Raw genomic sequence first — 14,415 nt, 5'->3', positions numbered from 1 at the left:
CAGCAGGCCAGACAGCATCTATGGGAGGAGGTAGTGACGACGTTTCGGGCCAAAACCCTTCATCAAGAGTGAAGTAACCACAAAGATATGAATGGTTTTTGAAATTTCAAACTTCACCCTTTGCCTTAGCAAAAACCAAGATGATGGGTGAACTGGACTTTGTTCAATTTCAGATGCACACAGCACTGTTCTGGAAGATAACAAATTACAAAAACAGAATAAGGAGGGCCTCAGAGTGCATTGTAACAATTGAGTATTGAGGGAAAAAGGTATGTATGGATGAGGATGTAACACGCTGTAAGGTTTCACTGCTAATGTAATGGCTTCTTTGTAATATTCCACTGCTGAGGTAATGGTTTCTCTGTAGCAGCAATGTTTGGGTTTTGATAACGAGGCATGCTAGCCAATGAGCAGGATGTTGTTCTTTCTTGTGTGTCTGGGAGCTGGGAATTCATGAGTTTTTTTGGCCGGGGAGAGATGAGGAAGATACGAATGGAGGGATTTGGTAGACCGCCAGACGGAGTGGACCTGGAGCGAGGGTCCGAAGGTCAGCGACAATCGGAGGAGGTTGATGGTGGACGAAGGACCTTATCAGTGAGCTCCAACCTTGCTCAATAGACTTGGTTCATAAGAATGGGCCCTTCTTCTTCTTTGTTTTCTTTACTAAACATATAGTCAAATTCAGAATTATAAAGCTCAATCGTTTAATCGCATATTGTGTACTGTTTGTTATTTCATGGTACCGATTTGTAACAGGGGACACATCACTCAGCATCCACCCAAACGAGATTTCTTAACTTTGGCAGGGCCGGGGCTATCATCCCTTATATTAAGCCACTAGCCAAAGCAAGAGTTACAAGGGTTTTAGCAGTAGGTGAGCTGACAAAGGTTGGAGTCAGACATGTGTACAGAGGTGGGGTGAAGAGTCTTGCTATTGTAATGTGATCTGGTTCAATTTGTTAAGTGAAATATGACACACAGTTTCAAATAATCTGGTTCAGCATCAGCCAGCCACCAGAAAGAAGGACAGAATCAATGATAGGGAAGGATATTCAGGATGGGGACGAGTGAGAATCTCCTGGTGTTCCCAGAAGGAATTCCTGCCCTTCCAGTACCGATAATCAAACAGTAGCTAGTTAATTAAGAGATGGTGGCAAGGTAAAACTGGATCTTATCAGTAAATATGTAAAAACTGACACTGTTTTGAATGATATTACTGAAGGCTAATAGAAGGGAGCTGGGGAAAGATCTCTGGGCTGTTTAGGGTGAAGTGCGGGGGCGGGGGACATAGGTAATGGTATGAGCACAGGAAGAGAAATCTTTCAAGTTTATCTATCTATGGCAAATAAGAAAACTGCAGAACAAAGTCAAACATATCCCCATGGGCTCTCTATGTTTGCACAATTCCAAATGAGGGGATGAATAAACACTTGTGGACATTTGTAGATGAGGAATCATGCCCAATACAGGCACAATTAAGCCAAAGAGGGGCAGCCTGCAACAAACAGCTTGCATGTAATTTTAATAGTCTATCAAATATGATTAACTTCACTAAGTTATCCTAGTTTACAGTTTCTTTTGATCTGCAATTTTAATTAAACAGAAGTTTCAAGTTCATATTATTATAGGTTTACTCTATGACTCTAGAAATGTAAGACTCATTAATCATTCCTGAGAAAATAATAATGAAATTGTACTCTGACAGTCTTTACCAAGAGTGGGAAAGAAATAAGAAGAATCTAAAAGCAATCTAAATACTGCATTAAGTTCAGAGGGTTAATCTTAACCTCTTCAGAATCTTAATTAAACATATGGAAGCAATGGAGGCACTTGGGTTTCAGTGGGACAAAAACACTGGGCGTTTGATTTACTGAGTGCCAAAATGCGAAGGTATTCAAATATATGATGGTAGAGTTTCCTGATTTGATTATTTGCTGATCAAGGACCTAGGTGACATAAGCCACAATTGTAGTTTTAACAACACTGATACAAAGAGGTCATTTTTACTCAACTGTTATATTTAACAAACGTGTATACTTATGTTTGGACAAAACTGTTGGTTATACTTGTCAGAGTGAGATTTTCAATCCAGTTTTAAACTGCTTTGAAAAAAAAAGCACTATTTCTCTACTTTTCCCCATCACATTACGCCCTTATTTTTCTCTTCACCGAAAGGAGAGATATTTGATTTCTGCTTCAAGTGGAGAAAATGTGAACAATTGTTGATTTTTAACACCCATCATTCTGGTTTCAGGTGTACTGATTCCATACAGATTTATAAATACACAAGTGAATGTTATTTTTGTGTAGTGAGGTCGATCATTCTTATTCTATGATTGAGGCTTTAAAATATATAATCCCTAGAAAAAATTCATGTTAAAACTTCCCCTAATTCAACTAGCTAATTGATTTCAGCTCTTCCTTTGGTGTTTTAAAAAGTAATTTTACATTTTAATCATTTGTCAATGATTTCTAATATAAAAGTTTTTATTTCCTTGTCCAATTTTTCAAACCCTTTCAAAATGCTTAAACCCACAAACTTCCACCGATTTCTGATCTTTGCTGTCTCCTGTAAAATAATCCTGGTAACTAATATTTAATCTGAAAACTATATTTTCCTGCTCTTATGCTGATTAGTTTCTTCAACAAGGCATAGGTGTTGACCTAACTCCAAAATCTGTGCAAAATCAGAATCAGAAGAAGCTGATTTATTATCAAACATCCTATATGACAGGAAATTTGTTGATTCATGATAGCAGTACAGTGCAACAAAAAAGGAGTAGCGAAGTAATGTTCATGGACCTTTTGGAAATCAGATAGTGGGGGGGAAGAAGTTGTTCCTAAATTGTTGAGTGTGACTTTTCAGGCTCCTCCACCTCTCCCCAGATGGCTATGACAAGAAGAGGGCATGCCCTGGATGGTGAGGGCCCCTTAATGATGGATGCTACCTTCCTGAGGCATTGCATCTTGCAGATGTCCCCTGATGTTGTGGGGGCTTGTGCCCATGATGAAGCTGGCTTAGTCTGCAACCTCTTACAATCCTATGCATTGAGGCTTCATACCAGGATCATGAAAGAACTTCACCATCCAGGATATGCCCTCTTCTCATTGCTACCATCAATGAGGATGTACAGGAGCCTGAAGACGCACACTCAACATTTTAGTAACAGCTTCTTCCTCTCCACCATCAGATTTCTGAACAGTCCATGAACACTACCTCACTATTCCACTCTTTTATCCCCGCACTATTTAGTTATCTATCTAATTAATATATTCTTATTGTAATTTATAGTCATTTTTATGTATTGCAGTGTACTATTGCCACAAAATAACAAGTTTCATGTCATATGTCAATGATGATAAACCTGATTTTGATTCTGATTCTGAAGACTACAGGTTCTCCCCAGCAGTTTGTTCCTGTGAACTGTTCATAACCTGGACAGTCTGCGTGTCATATCTGACGTTGTGAACTGAATTCCCAGGTGGAAGCGGATGCCCGCAGCTGGCAAATCTATCCCACCGGTCTCCCAAAAGCTCGGCTATATGTACAAGCTTACATGTTGGGCTTTCATAAGCTAAGGAGGAACTGTAGGAACCAGAGAACGCAGGTAAACTGGCAGAGATACTACTTTAGATCATAAATTATATCATATTCATATAGTACTTCGAAAATAAATAAAACAATTTAGAGATTAAGGTAGAATTAGGGTAAAATGCTTCAATGCATTATGTGTTTGATATTAAACTAATTGTAACTCAGTGAAACAATGTAATTGGAGGTAACAGCAGCAGTACCAATGGACAACAGATTGTTGATTGACAGCAGATATACCTTAAATGATACAAGTATAGGTTTAATAAATGAGTCTACTAGCAACACATTTTCCCTTTTTTCTTTTTAATTTGTGCTTTAACTATTAACTGTTATCCCTATTTTAGGGAAATTAATTACCTACCCAGCACTTTCCATTTGGGATTTCAGACCCACGGAGTTATTGGACTTTTATGGGTTGTTGAGGCTCTTATTTCAGCCAGTTCAGAAACAGATCGTTGAATTTTGATGACCAGGTCAGTAAATGCGCACCAGCTTACCCACCATCAAGGACATAAATACGGAAAGGTGCCGGGAAAAGGCCAGCAATATCATGATGTATCCCATCCATCATGCTCATGGACTGTTTGTCCCACCCCCATGCAGGGAAGAAGGTACAGCAGCCACGTTAGGACCATTAGACTCAAAAACAGTTACTTTCCCCAAGCCATCAGGTTGATTGATACCTCCACTCAATCACCCACCTACTGTCCCTCACCACCATTACATCCATGGTAATCAGCCACTCACTCCACTCCACAGCCCCTCAGCATCCTTCACCTCACCATCCCCTGCCACTTTAGTGTGGCTGCCACACAGCCACTGTCCTACTGTTTTCATATGCTCTACTGGCATTGAGAAGAGTTCCTCTTGCCAAGAGTCACTTTGTCACTTTATCAATTCCTGTCAGTGTCACCTTACATTCAGTTACTCCTGCACCTAGTGTTACTTATGCACATACAATGAGTATAACTGTATAAGCTATACAATCACACTCAACAGTTACTTGTATATTGTGTTTTATAGGATTGTTTGTATATTTATATTTGTAGTGCTTTTGACACTAATTGGGTGTATATTATGTTGCATCGGATCCAGAGTGACAATCATTTTGTTCTCCTTTACACTCGTGTTCTGAAGAATGACTGTAAACAATCTGGAATCTTGAACCATACATGCTTTGTCTGTTGGAATGCCATCTGCCTGACTTGCTTGACCATTGTTTTGTTATTGGTGACCAAAGGTAAATCATGAAATGGATTCAATTGTCTGGTTTTGTTCTTATTGTGTAAAAAGCTCTAAAGGAAGATTACAGAAATATTCAATGTACACATTTTTACAAAAATATTGTGCGTGAAAATGACAAAAATGAAAGTGTGTAGGAATTGAAAATGATAGTAAGTTGTATTAGGTGCTGTCTCTGTGAAGTATCTTTTGCTATACCTGCATGGTCACAGCCATCCACTAAAACACATTGAACTGAGTAATGCTGGCATTTTATGCAAAGAAGGTAACAGTGCAGGCCTTATAGATTGAATGGTATGCTTCGAAACTAGAACACGCTGCAATGCTCATACTCCTTGTGTTTCAATTTAACTTGGAGAAATGGAAATACTTAATAAAAATTCAGCCATTCCGATTTTCAACCATGCAATTAAGGTGGAAAAGAATCAATTAAACAGGATGGTAAACTTTTTCATTGACTGATGCAATGCATATAATAACTTGACATGATGATTTGAAATAGTTGGTTTGCAGCACCACTTATGTTAAGAATATTCAAATAAACAAAAATTACAAAGAGTATTCCTCAAAAACAGTTATATCATTTCATTCTCCAAGCCATGTAGTTTCTATGGTGTAACCTACGGAATGGCCACCATGGAATGCAGTTCCTCTCTGCCAGGTCATGAAATGTTACTTCTCCTATATTGTCTGTATGCCAGTAATTTCATATTGATACTTCGGCATGGAAAATGTGCTCACAACATCTGTATATTTAACAAAACCAGTAAATGCATCCCACCAGTGGTAATGTGCAATCTCTTACCGGTTTGGTAACCTCATTTTGCTAGATGCTTGCAGGCTGGTGTGTTCAGAAAGCGTTGCTGCTGTACCAACTCTTCGCATCATATAATAAACGTTTTACAATTTAGTAAAAAATTGTTAGTAAGCTATGCAGTTTGCTCAAACGTTCACAATGCCCTTTGCTACTGCCATTCCAGGAGGCCATTAGGTGGTGCATGAGAGCAACTGAAGTGAGTTCTACATTTACAGCAACATCTTGTGGAAAAGTTGGCTATCAATCACAGAGGCAAACAGTATGGAAATAAGGTCCTTTGGCCATCATCTCCATGATGACCACCAACTGCCTATTTGCACTAAGTTTATAATAATCCCATTATATAGTCTCTCCACATTTGCATCAGCTATTCCAGACGCTACCATTCAGCTCACACTAGGGATATGTTAGTGGCCAGTGATCCACAGAGCTTTGGAATATAAGATAAAACAGGAATATCCAATAGGATTGAAGGGTTAAGTGGTCTTCATTTGCACATTCTAATTTACACACCTCTGAGCAATTGTCTACAATTAACAAGATCTTCCTATTCTCTCCTTCTAAAGCCCACACAAGTTAAGAACAACCACTGCACATGAAATGTCAATGAAAATCTATATTCTTTCATTTCTGAGCAAGATGTTCAAAGTAAATACTCTAGTCTACACAGTTCTGCAAGAGTAAATTGAAAAATCTAGTAGTTTCAATTAGTCAAGCTTTTCTTACCCCACGACCCATCATTCCATTGTTGACTGGAAGGCCAATAAATGTGAAAGCCGCTTCACGGATGAAATAAGGATTCAGAATTCGTATCTCTTTGGGCTCCTTTGGGACAAATGTGGCAACAGACTTCCAGAAACCATCTGAAGGACTCTGTAAATAAGCAAAGCAAAACGGCTACTCTCCATTTAAAAATAATCAACATACTGTACTTCTTTATTTTGTATCCTGTTTTATACAATCCACCTAAATGGTGAAGAAAGCAACCATTCCAACGATCATGAATTACTCATTTGGGCGCCATGCATTGTATTTTTTCCCCATATGACAACTTGCTCTTTGATGACAGCTTTGGAATTGACATTTTTTGCACATTTCATAATATTTTTGAGTTCTTTGTGCCATTGTCCTATCCGGCTTCTGGCACACTTGACTGAACTGGCAGGTGATGATACAAATCTATCCCTTTATAATGTGGTGCAAATGTAGACATCTCTGTTCATGTCTCATGTCTCTCACAAACAATGTTAACAAAATAATCTCTCATTCTCAGCAGGAAGGTCTCTAAATGGGGTGACCAATTTCAAGTACTGTAAAACTGTTAATCTGCTATGCTAAGAACTTCGGTGGTGCTGGAATGGTAAAGCTCCCAGATCCTTGGATGTTGTTCCAATTACTATCTCAACACACAGTAAGTTCACTTTCTCTCAGATGTAACCCTTAGAGAAATTTTTCTGAGCCCATAGAGGAGTATCAGGAAGTAGAACAAGATGAGTTTCAGGGCAGCATGGAAATCTCAGGGTTTGCCAGAACAAGGGCCCCAGTGAGATGTCTAACCATCACAAGTTCCTAACAACTGGATGGCACATTTGAGGAGTTTTAATGAGATTGGCAGCAGAATGGCAGAAATGAAGTGAAGTTCACAACTTTTAACGTGATGGAGGCTAAAACAGACAGCTATTTGACAGACATTTGGATATGCCCTGAATCTGTAACATAACTCAGATTAAGTTAACTTTACACTGGGCCAAATCATTTCCTCATATTTCCATAAATTTTTATGATTCCCAGTCTAAAGCTGAAGTGCAGCCATCTGGGCAATTAAAATGATAAAATTTTGTACTATAAACTGTCATTTATACAAATACAGGTATTCAACTCAATTTGTGATACTTAACACAGAAAAAGTTACCAACTCTACCAAATAGTAAGCACTTCATCATTACACAATGTGCAAAAGTTTAGAATCACCAAATACAGTCCAAATTCAGTGGCAAGAAAAAAAGTTCTTTTTTTGCCTTTGAATTAACTGCTCAATAGTGCAGTGGGGAGTATATTGAAAAGGATCATAAATTTTTCAAGAAAATACAAAGTTGGGGGATTTCAACTTTTGAAGATTATTGGCAGTAATTGTCAGGACTTTAGGAAAAGCAAGTGTGTAAGTTCATCAATTACACACTCTGACATGGATTTCAGTATAGCAGCAGAATGCCTTCACATTTCCTTTGCCTTTACACAACACCCTACTGCTGCCACTCTTTTAAACAAACAGCTTATACTTTCAGCAATATAAATATATAGGCTATAGGCAAAACGCTGGAGAGCTTCCGAAGGGCTTTAATAGGTATGACTCAATGGGAACTCCTGTTTGGCATCATTTTATAATTTCATACTATAAATACATTCTCCTTCAACTAAAAACTCTCCGAACTTGATCCCTCTGAATTTTCATAGCATTGGTGTCTGATGAACATTTCTGGTCTTTGTTTTAAAAATAATGAGATTTATGACAAAATGTGTATCAAAATTATTCTGTAGAGTCAAACGGTTTGATATTGGAGAGGACTTAGGATGATTCTAAGATCCAAATTAATGTTGTTTCACTTCTGGGACCAGTACTTCATTACAACAGTTCTAAAAGGCAGAACAGAAAGTTGTTAACAAATTGAGAATTCAGTCGACAACCAGATGTGACCACAAAATGAAGACATAAATCTATCTCTCGAAGCAGTTTCACACCCTTTCCATAAATTTTAACCATTCCATACAGCAAGTATAATAAAATTCAAGACCCGTTTCAATCCAAATCCATTTTAGCTAGCATATAGTGATGACATAACAATGACTTTGCCATGTGATGACTTTATAATTATTATCATTCGGTCCGAAAGAGCTGAGTTCGTGAAAATATGGGGAATGTGTGGAATGTCTATAGGAAACCGTTTTCCAATGCTGTGTACTAAATACTGGGATTACTCTCCATTAATAGGCAGCAAATCTGAAAATGTCCATTAAATGGTTACTTTTTAACGATTTACCTCCTTCAGGTTCCAAACTTCTGCTCCATCTTGTAAAATTTTAAGATGGAACAATAATTTAAAAAGCACTTCAACATTCAATATGCCTGTGAGTAATAGGGGTGTGGTATGTTAATAAACACCACCATATCATTTTCTCCCGTCACTATTGGCATATTGCCTCTTAAAGCCATTCAGCTATGCTAATTACAGTGTTGTAAGGTTGCATTACTCACTGTGAATACAACTAGTTCGCTTTCATCTTTGGAAAGGACCTAATTTTAATAAATAAAAAGTAGGTTAAGGGCGAAGCTAAGAGTATGATTCTTAGTAATATGATACCGTCCTCTTAAAAAAAAGTTATCAACAAAGTTAAAGGTTTCTTTGTAAAAAGTGGTAACATTCCAAATGGAGAAACATTAAAACCATTTCCGAATCTGGAGAAGTAAGTCGCAATCATGGTGTCTCACTGGTTATTAACTACTAAATGAATCAAATGCTACAGACTGCAACAACCAATTTGTCAGACACTCCGTATATTTGTATCAGGTCAACATCAAAATCAAAGTAAATATTTCAGGGAAGAGAATTAAAATGAGTAATTTTACACTTATGTATAAGTGTATCTCTAGTCTTTTCTCATAAATATATTGTATGATGAACTTTGAGGTATGCACTCAGATTTTACATATTTCCTTTAGATCATCAAACAGTACTCAGAATGCAATCTTATTATTCTACAGTGCCATTTGAAAATTATTTATTCTACTTACTTCTACTGATTTAAAAATATAGTTCAGCATTCTATTCACTTTGGCAACCACTGCTTTATCTCGACTTGGTATGTTAAGTACAGCCATTCGTTTTAATAAGAAATTTATAAAATATTGAATTCTATGAAAATTGATGGCCACAATGACCTCTGCTAGGTCAATATGGTTATATTAGGCAAATCACTTGCAGATTAGATGTACTTGTAGTAACTTATTAATGTCCATGTGGTGATAAAGAATTTTATGTACTGAAGTACATTTATTGGTAATAGCAAAGAAGAATTTTAGGAACTACATCTAAATGTAGGTTTACAGTAGTTTATAAAAAATTGCACAATATTTTAGAACCACAGAACATTACAGCACAGAAACAGGCCCTTTGGTCCTTCTTGGCTGTGCCAAACCATTTTTCTGCCTAGTCCCACTGACCTGCACCTGGACCATATCCTTCCATACCCCCTCTCATGCATGTACCTGTCCAAGTTTTTCTTAAATGTTAAAAGTGAGCCCGCATTTACCACTTCATCTGGCAGCTCAATCCACACTCCCACTACTCTCTGTGTGAAGAAGCCCCCACTAATGTTCTCTTTAAACTTCACCCCCTTCACCCTTAACCCAAGTCCTCTGGTTTTTTTCTTCCCTAGCCTCAGTGGAAAAAGCCTGCTTGCATTCACTCTATCTATGCCCATCATAATTTTATACACCTCTATCAAATCACCCCTCATTCTCCTACACTCCAGGGAATAAAGTCCTAACCTAGTCAACCTTTCACTGTAACTCAGTTTCTCAAGTCCCGTAACAACCTTGTAAACCTTCGCTGCACTCTTTCAAGCTTATTAATATCCTTCCCGTAATTAGGTGACCAAAACTGTGCACAATACTCCAAATCGGCCTCACCAATGCCTTATACAATTTCACCATAACATTCCAACTCTTATAATCAATACTTTGATTTATAAAGGTCAATGTACCAAAAGCTCATTTTATGACCCTATCTACCTGTGACACCACTTTCAGGGAATTACGTATCTGTATTCCCAGATCCCTCTGTTCCCCTCCACTCCTCAGTGTCCTACCATTTACCTTGTATGTTCTACCTTGGTTTGTCCTTCCAAAGTGCAATACCTCACACTTGTCTGCATTAAACTCCATCTGCCATTTGTCAGCCCATTTCTCCAGCTGGTCCAAATCCCTCTGCAAGTTTTAAAAAAGCTTCCTCACTGTCCACTACACCTCCAACCTTTGTATCATCAGCAAATTTGCTGATCCAATTTACCACATTATCATCCAGATCACTGACATAGATGACGAATAACAATGGACCCAGCACTGATCCCTGTGGCACACCACTAGTCACAGGCCTCCACTCAGAGAAGCAATCCTCTAGTACGGGGGTCGGCAACCCGCGGCTCCGGAGCCGCATGTGGCTCTTTTACGTCTGTGCTGCGGCTCCCTGTTGCTTTGGGAAATAATTGGTTGTGGCGACCCTTTTCCTGGCACATCCGAACCGACTCACAATTAGATAGCCTACGGGGGTTTGCGAGCACAGAGCTTTGGAGCCTCTGCGCCATGGGGGGCAGGTTGAGGGAGGCTTAAAAGTGAGGCTGAAGATTTCGAATAAAGCTTTTTCCTTCGACTGCAGTTACCGACTCCGTGTCGTAATTTTAGCGCTGCGTGTAGCACACCGCTACATGGTCAGTATTTAATTAAAATGTATTTTATGTTAGTTTGTTAGTTTTTGAAATGTAAATCTAAATTTGAAGATTATGGTGATCTTGTACAATCTAAATAAGACTTTGTGGCGACCCATTTCCTGACACATCCGAACCGGCTCACAATTAGCCAGCGTTCAGGCTAAGGGAGATAGCCTACGGGGGTTTGTGAGTACGTGTCTTTTGCAGCATCCGCGCCCATGGGGGGCGGGTTGAGGGAGGCTTAAAAGCAAGGCTGTTTAGTTCGAATAAAGCTATCTTTGACTGCAGTTTACTGACTGCGTGTAGCAACCGCTACAACGTGTTTTTATCGCTGGCTGTCCAGAGGGGAGGTGCTGAAACGCTTTGTCGCGTGTCTGGAAGAAGTGAAAACTTTCCTGGGCAGCAAAGGGCTCACCTTTCCTGAGCTGGAACAGCCAGAGTGGCTGGAAAAGCTACACTTCATGGTAGACATAACAGCGCACCTGAACACGCTGAACACAGCTCTTCAACGGGGTAAGGACGTACAGCCCTGCACATGTTGGAGGATGTTTTGGCATTCGAGCGCAAGTTGACGTTGCTTGCCAGAGATTTACAGAAAGGCACATTGTCTCACTTCCCCAATTTGAGAGAGTTCAAAAAAGGTCACGACATGATAAATTCGGAGTATTTACATTGGGCAATCATCGCAATGCAAACATCGTTTGGGAAACGCTTCTGTGAGTTCAGAGAGGAAAAAAACACATTATCCTTCCTGGTCACTCCCCTAAGCATCGATCCATCCCTACTGAATACGACTGCATTGTCAGGTGTGAGTCAACCTGAACAAGGATGATAAATATTTTAATTGCCTATTATTTTACGTATATTCATATGCTTTCATTGTTCAGTGAAATAGTCCTTTTATTTTTCAGGTTGACAGCTGGCTGACGTTATTTTTGGTTTGCTGCTGGCGGCAAATTTAAGTTTGGCGTTTTTCATAAATACAAGAAGGACTCAAATAGACGTTGAGTATTTTACTTAAAAGTAACCTTCAACCCAATGTCTTTTTTTCGGAGGTCAACATGTTTTTGTTGCATGCAGAAATGTAATTTCGTTTTCTCTGCAGGAGTTCATCAATTTCATAAATGCAACACATTATAGTTTGTTTATACATAGCATAAAGGCAAAACAAAACGTTGTATGCAGTGTTATTTCATTTTAAATGTCAAACGGGTTTTGCGGCTCCCAGTGTTTTCTTTTCTGTGGGAAACGGGTCCAAGTGGCTCTTTCAGTGGTAAAGGTTGCTGACCCCTGCTCTAGTACCACTCTCTGGCTTCTCCCATTGAGCCAATGTCTAATCCAATTTGCCACCTCTCCATGTATGCCTAGCGACTGAATCTTCCTAACTAACCTCCCATACAGAATCTTATCAAAGGCCTTACTGAAGTCCATGTAGACAACATCCACTTTCCTGTAAACCTCCTTGAAAAACTCTAATAGATTGGTTAAACATGACTTACCACGCACAATGCAGTGTTGACTTTCCCTAATAAGTCCCTGTCTATCTAAATACTTGTAGATCCTATCTCCTAGTACTCCTTCCACTAATTTACCTACTACCGATGTCAAACTTACCAGCCTATAATTTCCTGGATTACTTTTTGAGCCTTTTTTAAACAACGTAACAACATGAGGTATCCTCCAATCCTCCGGCACCTTGCCCGTAGATACTGACATTTTAAACATATCTGCCAGGGCCCTGGCAATTTCAACACTAGTCTCCTTCAAGGTCCGAGGGAATACCCAGTCAGGTTCTGGGGATTTATCTACTCTGATTTGCATCAAGACAGCAAGCACCTCCTCTTCTTCAATCTGTATCAGTTCCATGACCTCACTACTTGTTTTGCCTTATTTCCATAGACTCCATGCCAGTTTCCTTAGTAAATACAGATGCAAAAAACCCATTTAAGATCTCCCCCATTTCTTTTGTTTCCATACATAGCCGACCACTCTGATCTTCAACAGGACCAATTTTATCCCTTACTATCCTTTTGCTCTTAATGTACCTGTAGAAGCTCTTCGGATTATCCTTCACCTTGACTGTCAAAGCAACCTCATATCTTGTTTTAGCCCTCCTGATTTCTTTCTTAAGTTTTTTTTTTGCATTTTTTATACTCCTCAAGCACCTTATTTGCTCCCTGTGGCCTATACCTGTCACACATCTCTCTCTTCTTCTTTATCAGAGTTCCAATATCCCTCGGGAACCAAGGTTCCTTATTCTTATTCACTTTGCCTTTAATCCTGACAGGAACATACAAAGTCTGCACTCGCAAAATTTCTCCTTTGAAGGCCTCCCACTTACCAATCACATCCTTGCCAGAGAACAACCTGTCCCAAACCACACTTTTTAGATCCTTTCTCATTTCTTCAAATTTGGCTTTTTTCCAGTTTAGAACCTCAACCCCAGGACCAGATCTATCTTTATCCATGATCAAGTTGAAACTAATAGTGTTGTGATCACTGGAACCAAAGTGTTCCCCTACACACTCTTCCGTCACATGTCCTAACTCATTTTCTAATAGGAGATCCAATATTGCATTCTCTCTAGATGGTACCTCTATTCTATTTAGAAAATTTTCCCGGACACATTTTACAAACTCTAACCCATCTAGACCTTTAACAATATGGGAATCCCAATCAATATGTGGAAAATTAAAATCCCCTATTATCACAACTTTATGTTTCCCGCAGTTGACTGCTATCTCTCTGCAGATTTGCTAATCCAGTTCTCGCTGACCATTGGATGGTCTATAATACAACCCCATTAATGTGGTCATACTTTTCCTGTTTCTCAGCTTCACCCATATGGCCTCGGTAAACAAGCCCTCTAATCTGTTCTGCCTGAGTACTGCTGTAACATTTTCCCTGACTAGCATTGCCACCCCTGCACCCTTCACCCCTCTGCCTCTATCACTTCTGAAACAGCTGAACCCTGGAACATTAAGCTACTAGTCCTGCCCCTCCTGTAGCCAAGTTTTAGTAATGGCTACAATGTCATAATTCCATATGTCAATCCAAGACCCCAGGTCATCTCATTCATAAGGCCAGTGACGTTGTGGGGGTGGAACTGGACTCTCTGACAGTGGTGTCTGAAAAGACGATGCTGTCCAAGTTGCATGCCATCTTGGACAATGACTCCCATCCACTCCATAATGTACTGGTTAGGCACAGGAGTTCATTCAGCCAGAGACTCATTCCACCGAGATGTAATACTGAGCGTCATAGGAAGTCATTCCTA

At 39.3% G+C, this 14,415-nt stretch overlaps 1 protein-coding gene across 11 annotated transcripts in view; it reads right to left on the bottom strand.

Annotated features, from left to right (window-relative positions):
• LOC132401809 (CMP-N-acetylneuraminate-beta-1,4-galactoside alpha-2,3-sialyltransferase-like) overlaps positions 1–14,415 on the bottom strand; it is a 579,106-nt gene that overhangs the window by 59,461 nt on the left and 505,230 nt on the right. For 7 of the 11 annotated variants that reach the window (XM_059984032.1, XM_059984031.1, XM_059984038.1 and 4 more), the window contains 2 exons: positions 8,908–8,946; positions 6,381–6,527 (listed from right to left, as the gene is read on the bottom strand). In XM_059984032.1, the coding sequence (XP_059840015.1) occupies positions 6,381–6,527; positions 8,908–8,946 (186 nt within the window). The remainder of the gene's footprint in view (positions 1–6,380; positions 6,528–8,907; positions 8,947–14,415) is intronic. The other 4 variants (XM_059984036.1, XM_059984041.1, XM_059984042.1 and 1 more) reach the window with 1 other exon arrangement.

Source organism: Hypanus sabinus, chromosome 11 (genome assembly GCF_030144855.1).
Source record: "Hypanus sabinus isolate sHypSab1 chromosome 11, sHypSab1.hap1, whole genome shotgun sequence".
In the NCBI taxonomy this organism is placed as follows: Eukaryota; Metazoa; Chordata; class Chondrichthyes; order Myliobatiformes; family Dasyatidae; genus Hypanus; species Hypanus sabinus.
Note: the sequence above shows the minus strand (reverse complement) of the source record. Positions and strands in the feature narration are given on the sequence as shown.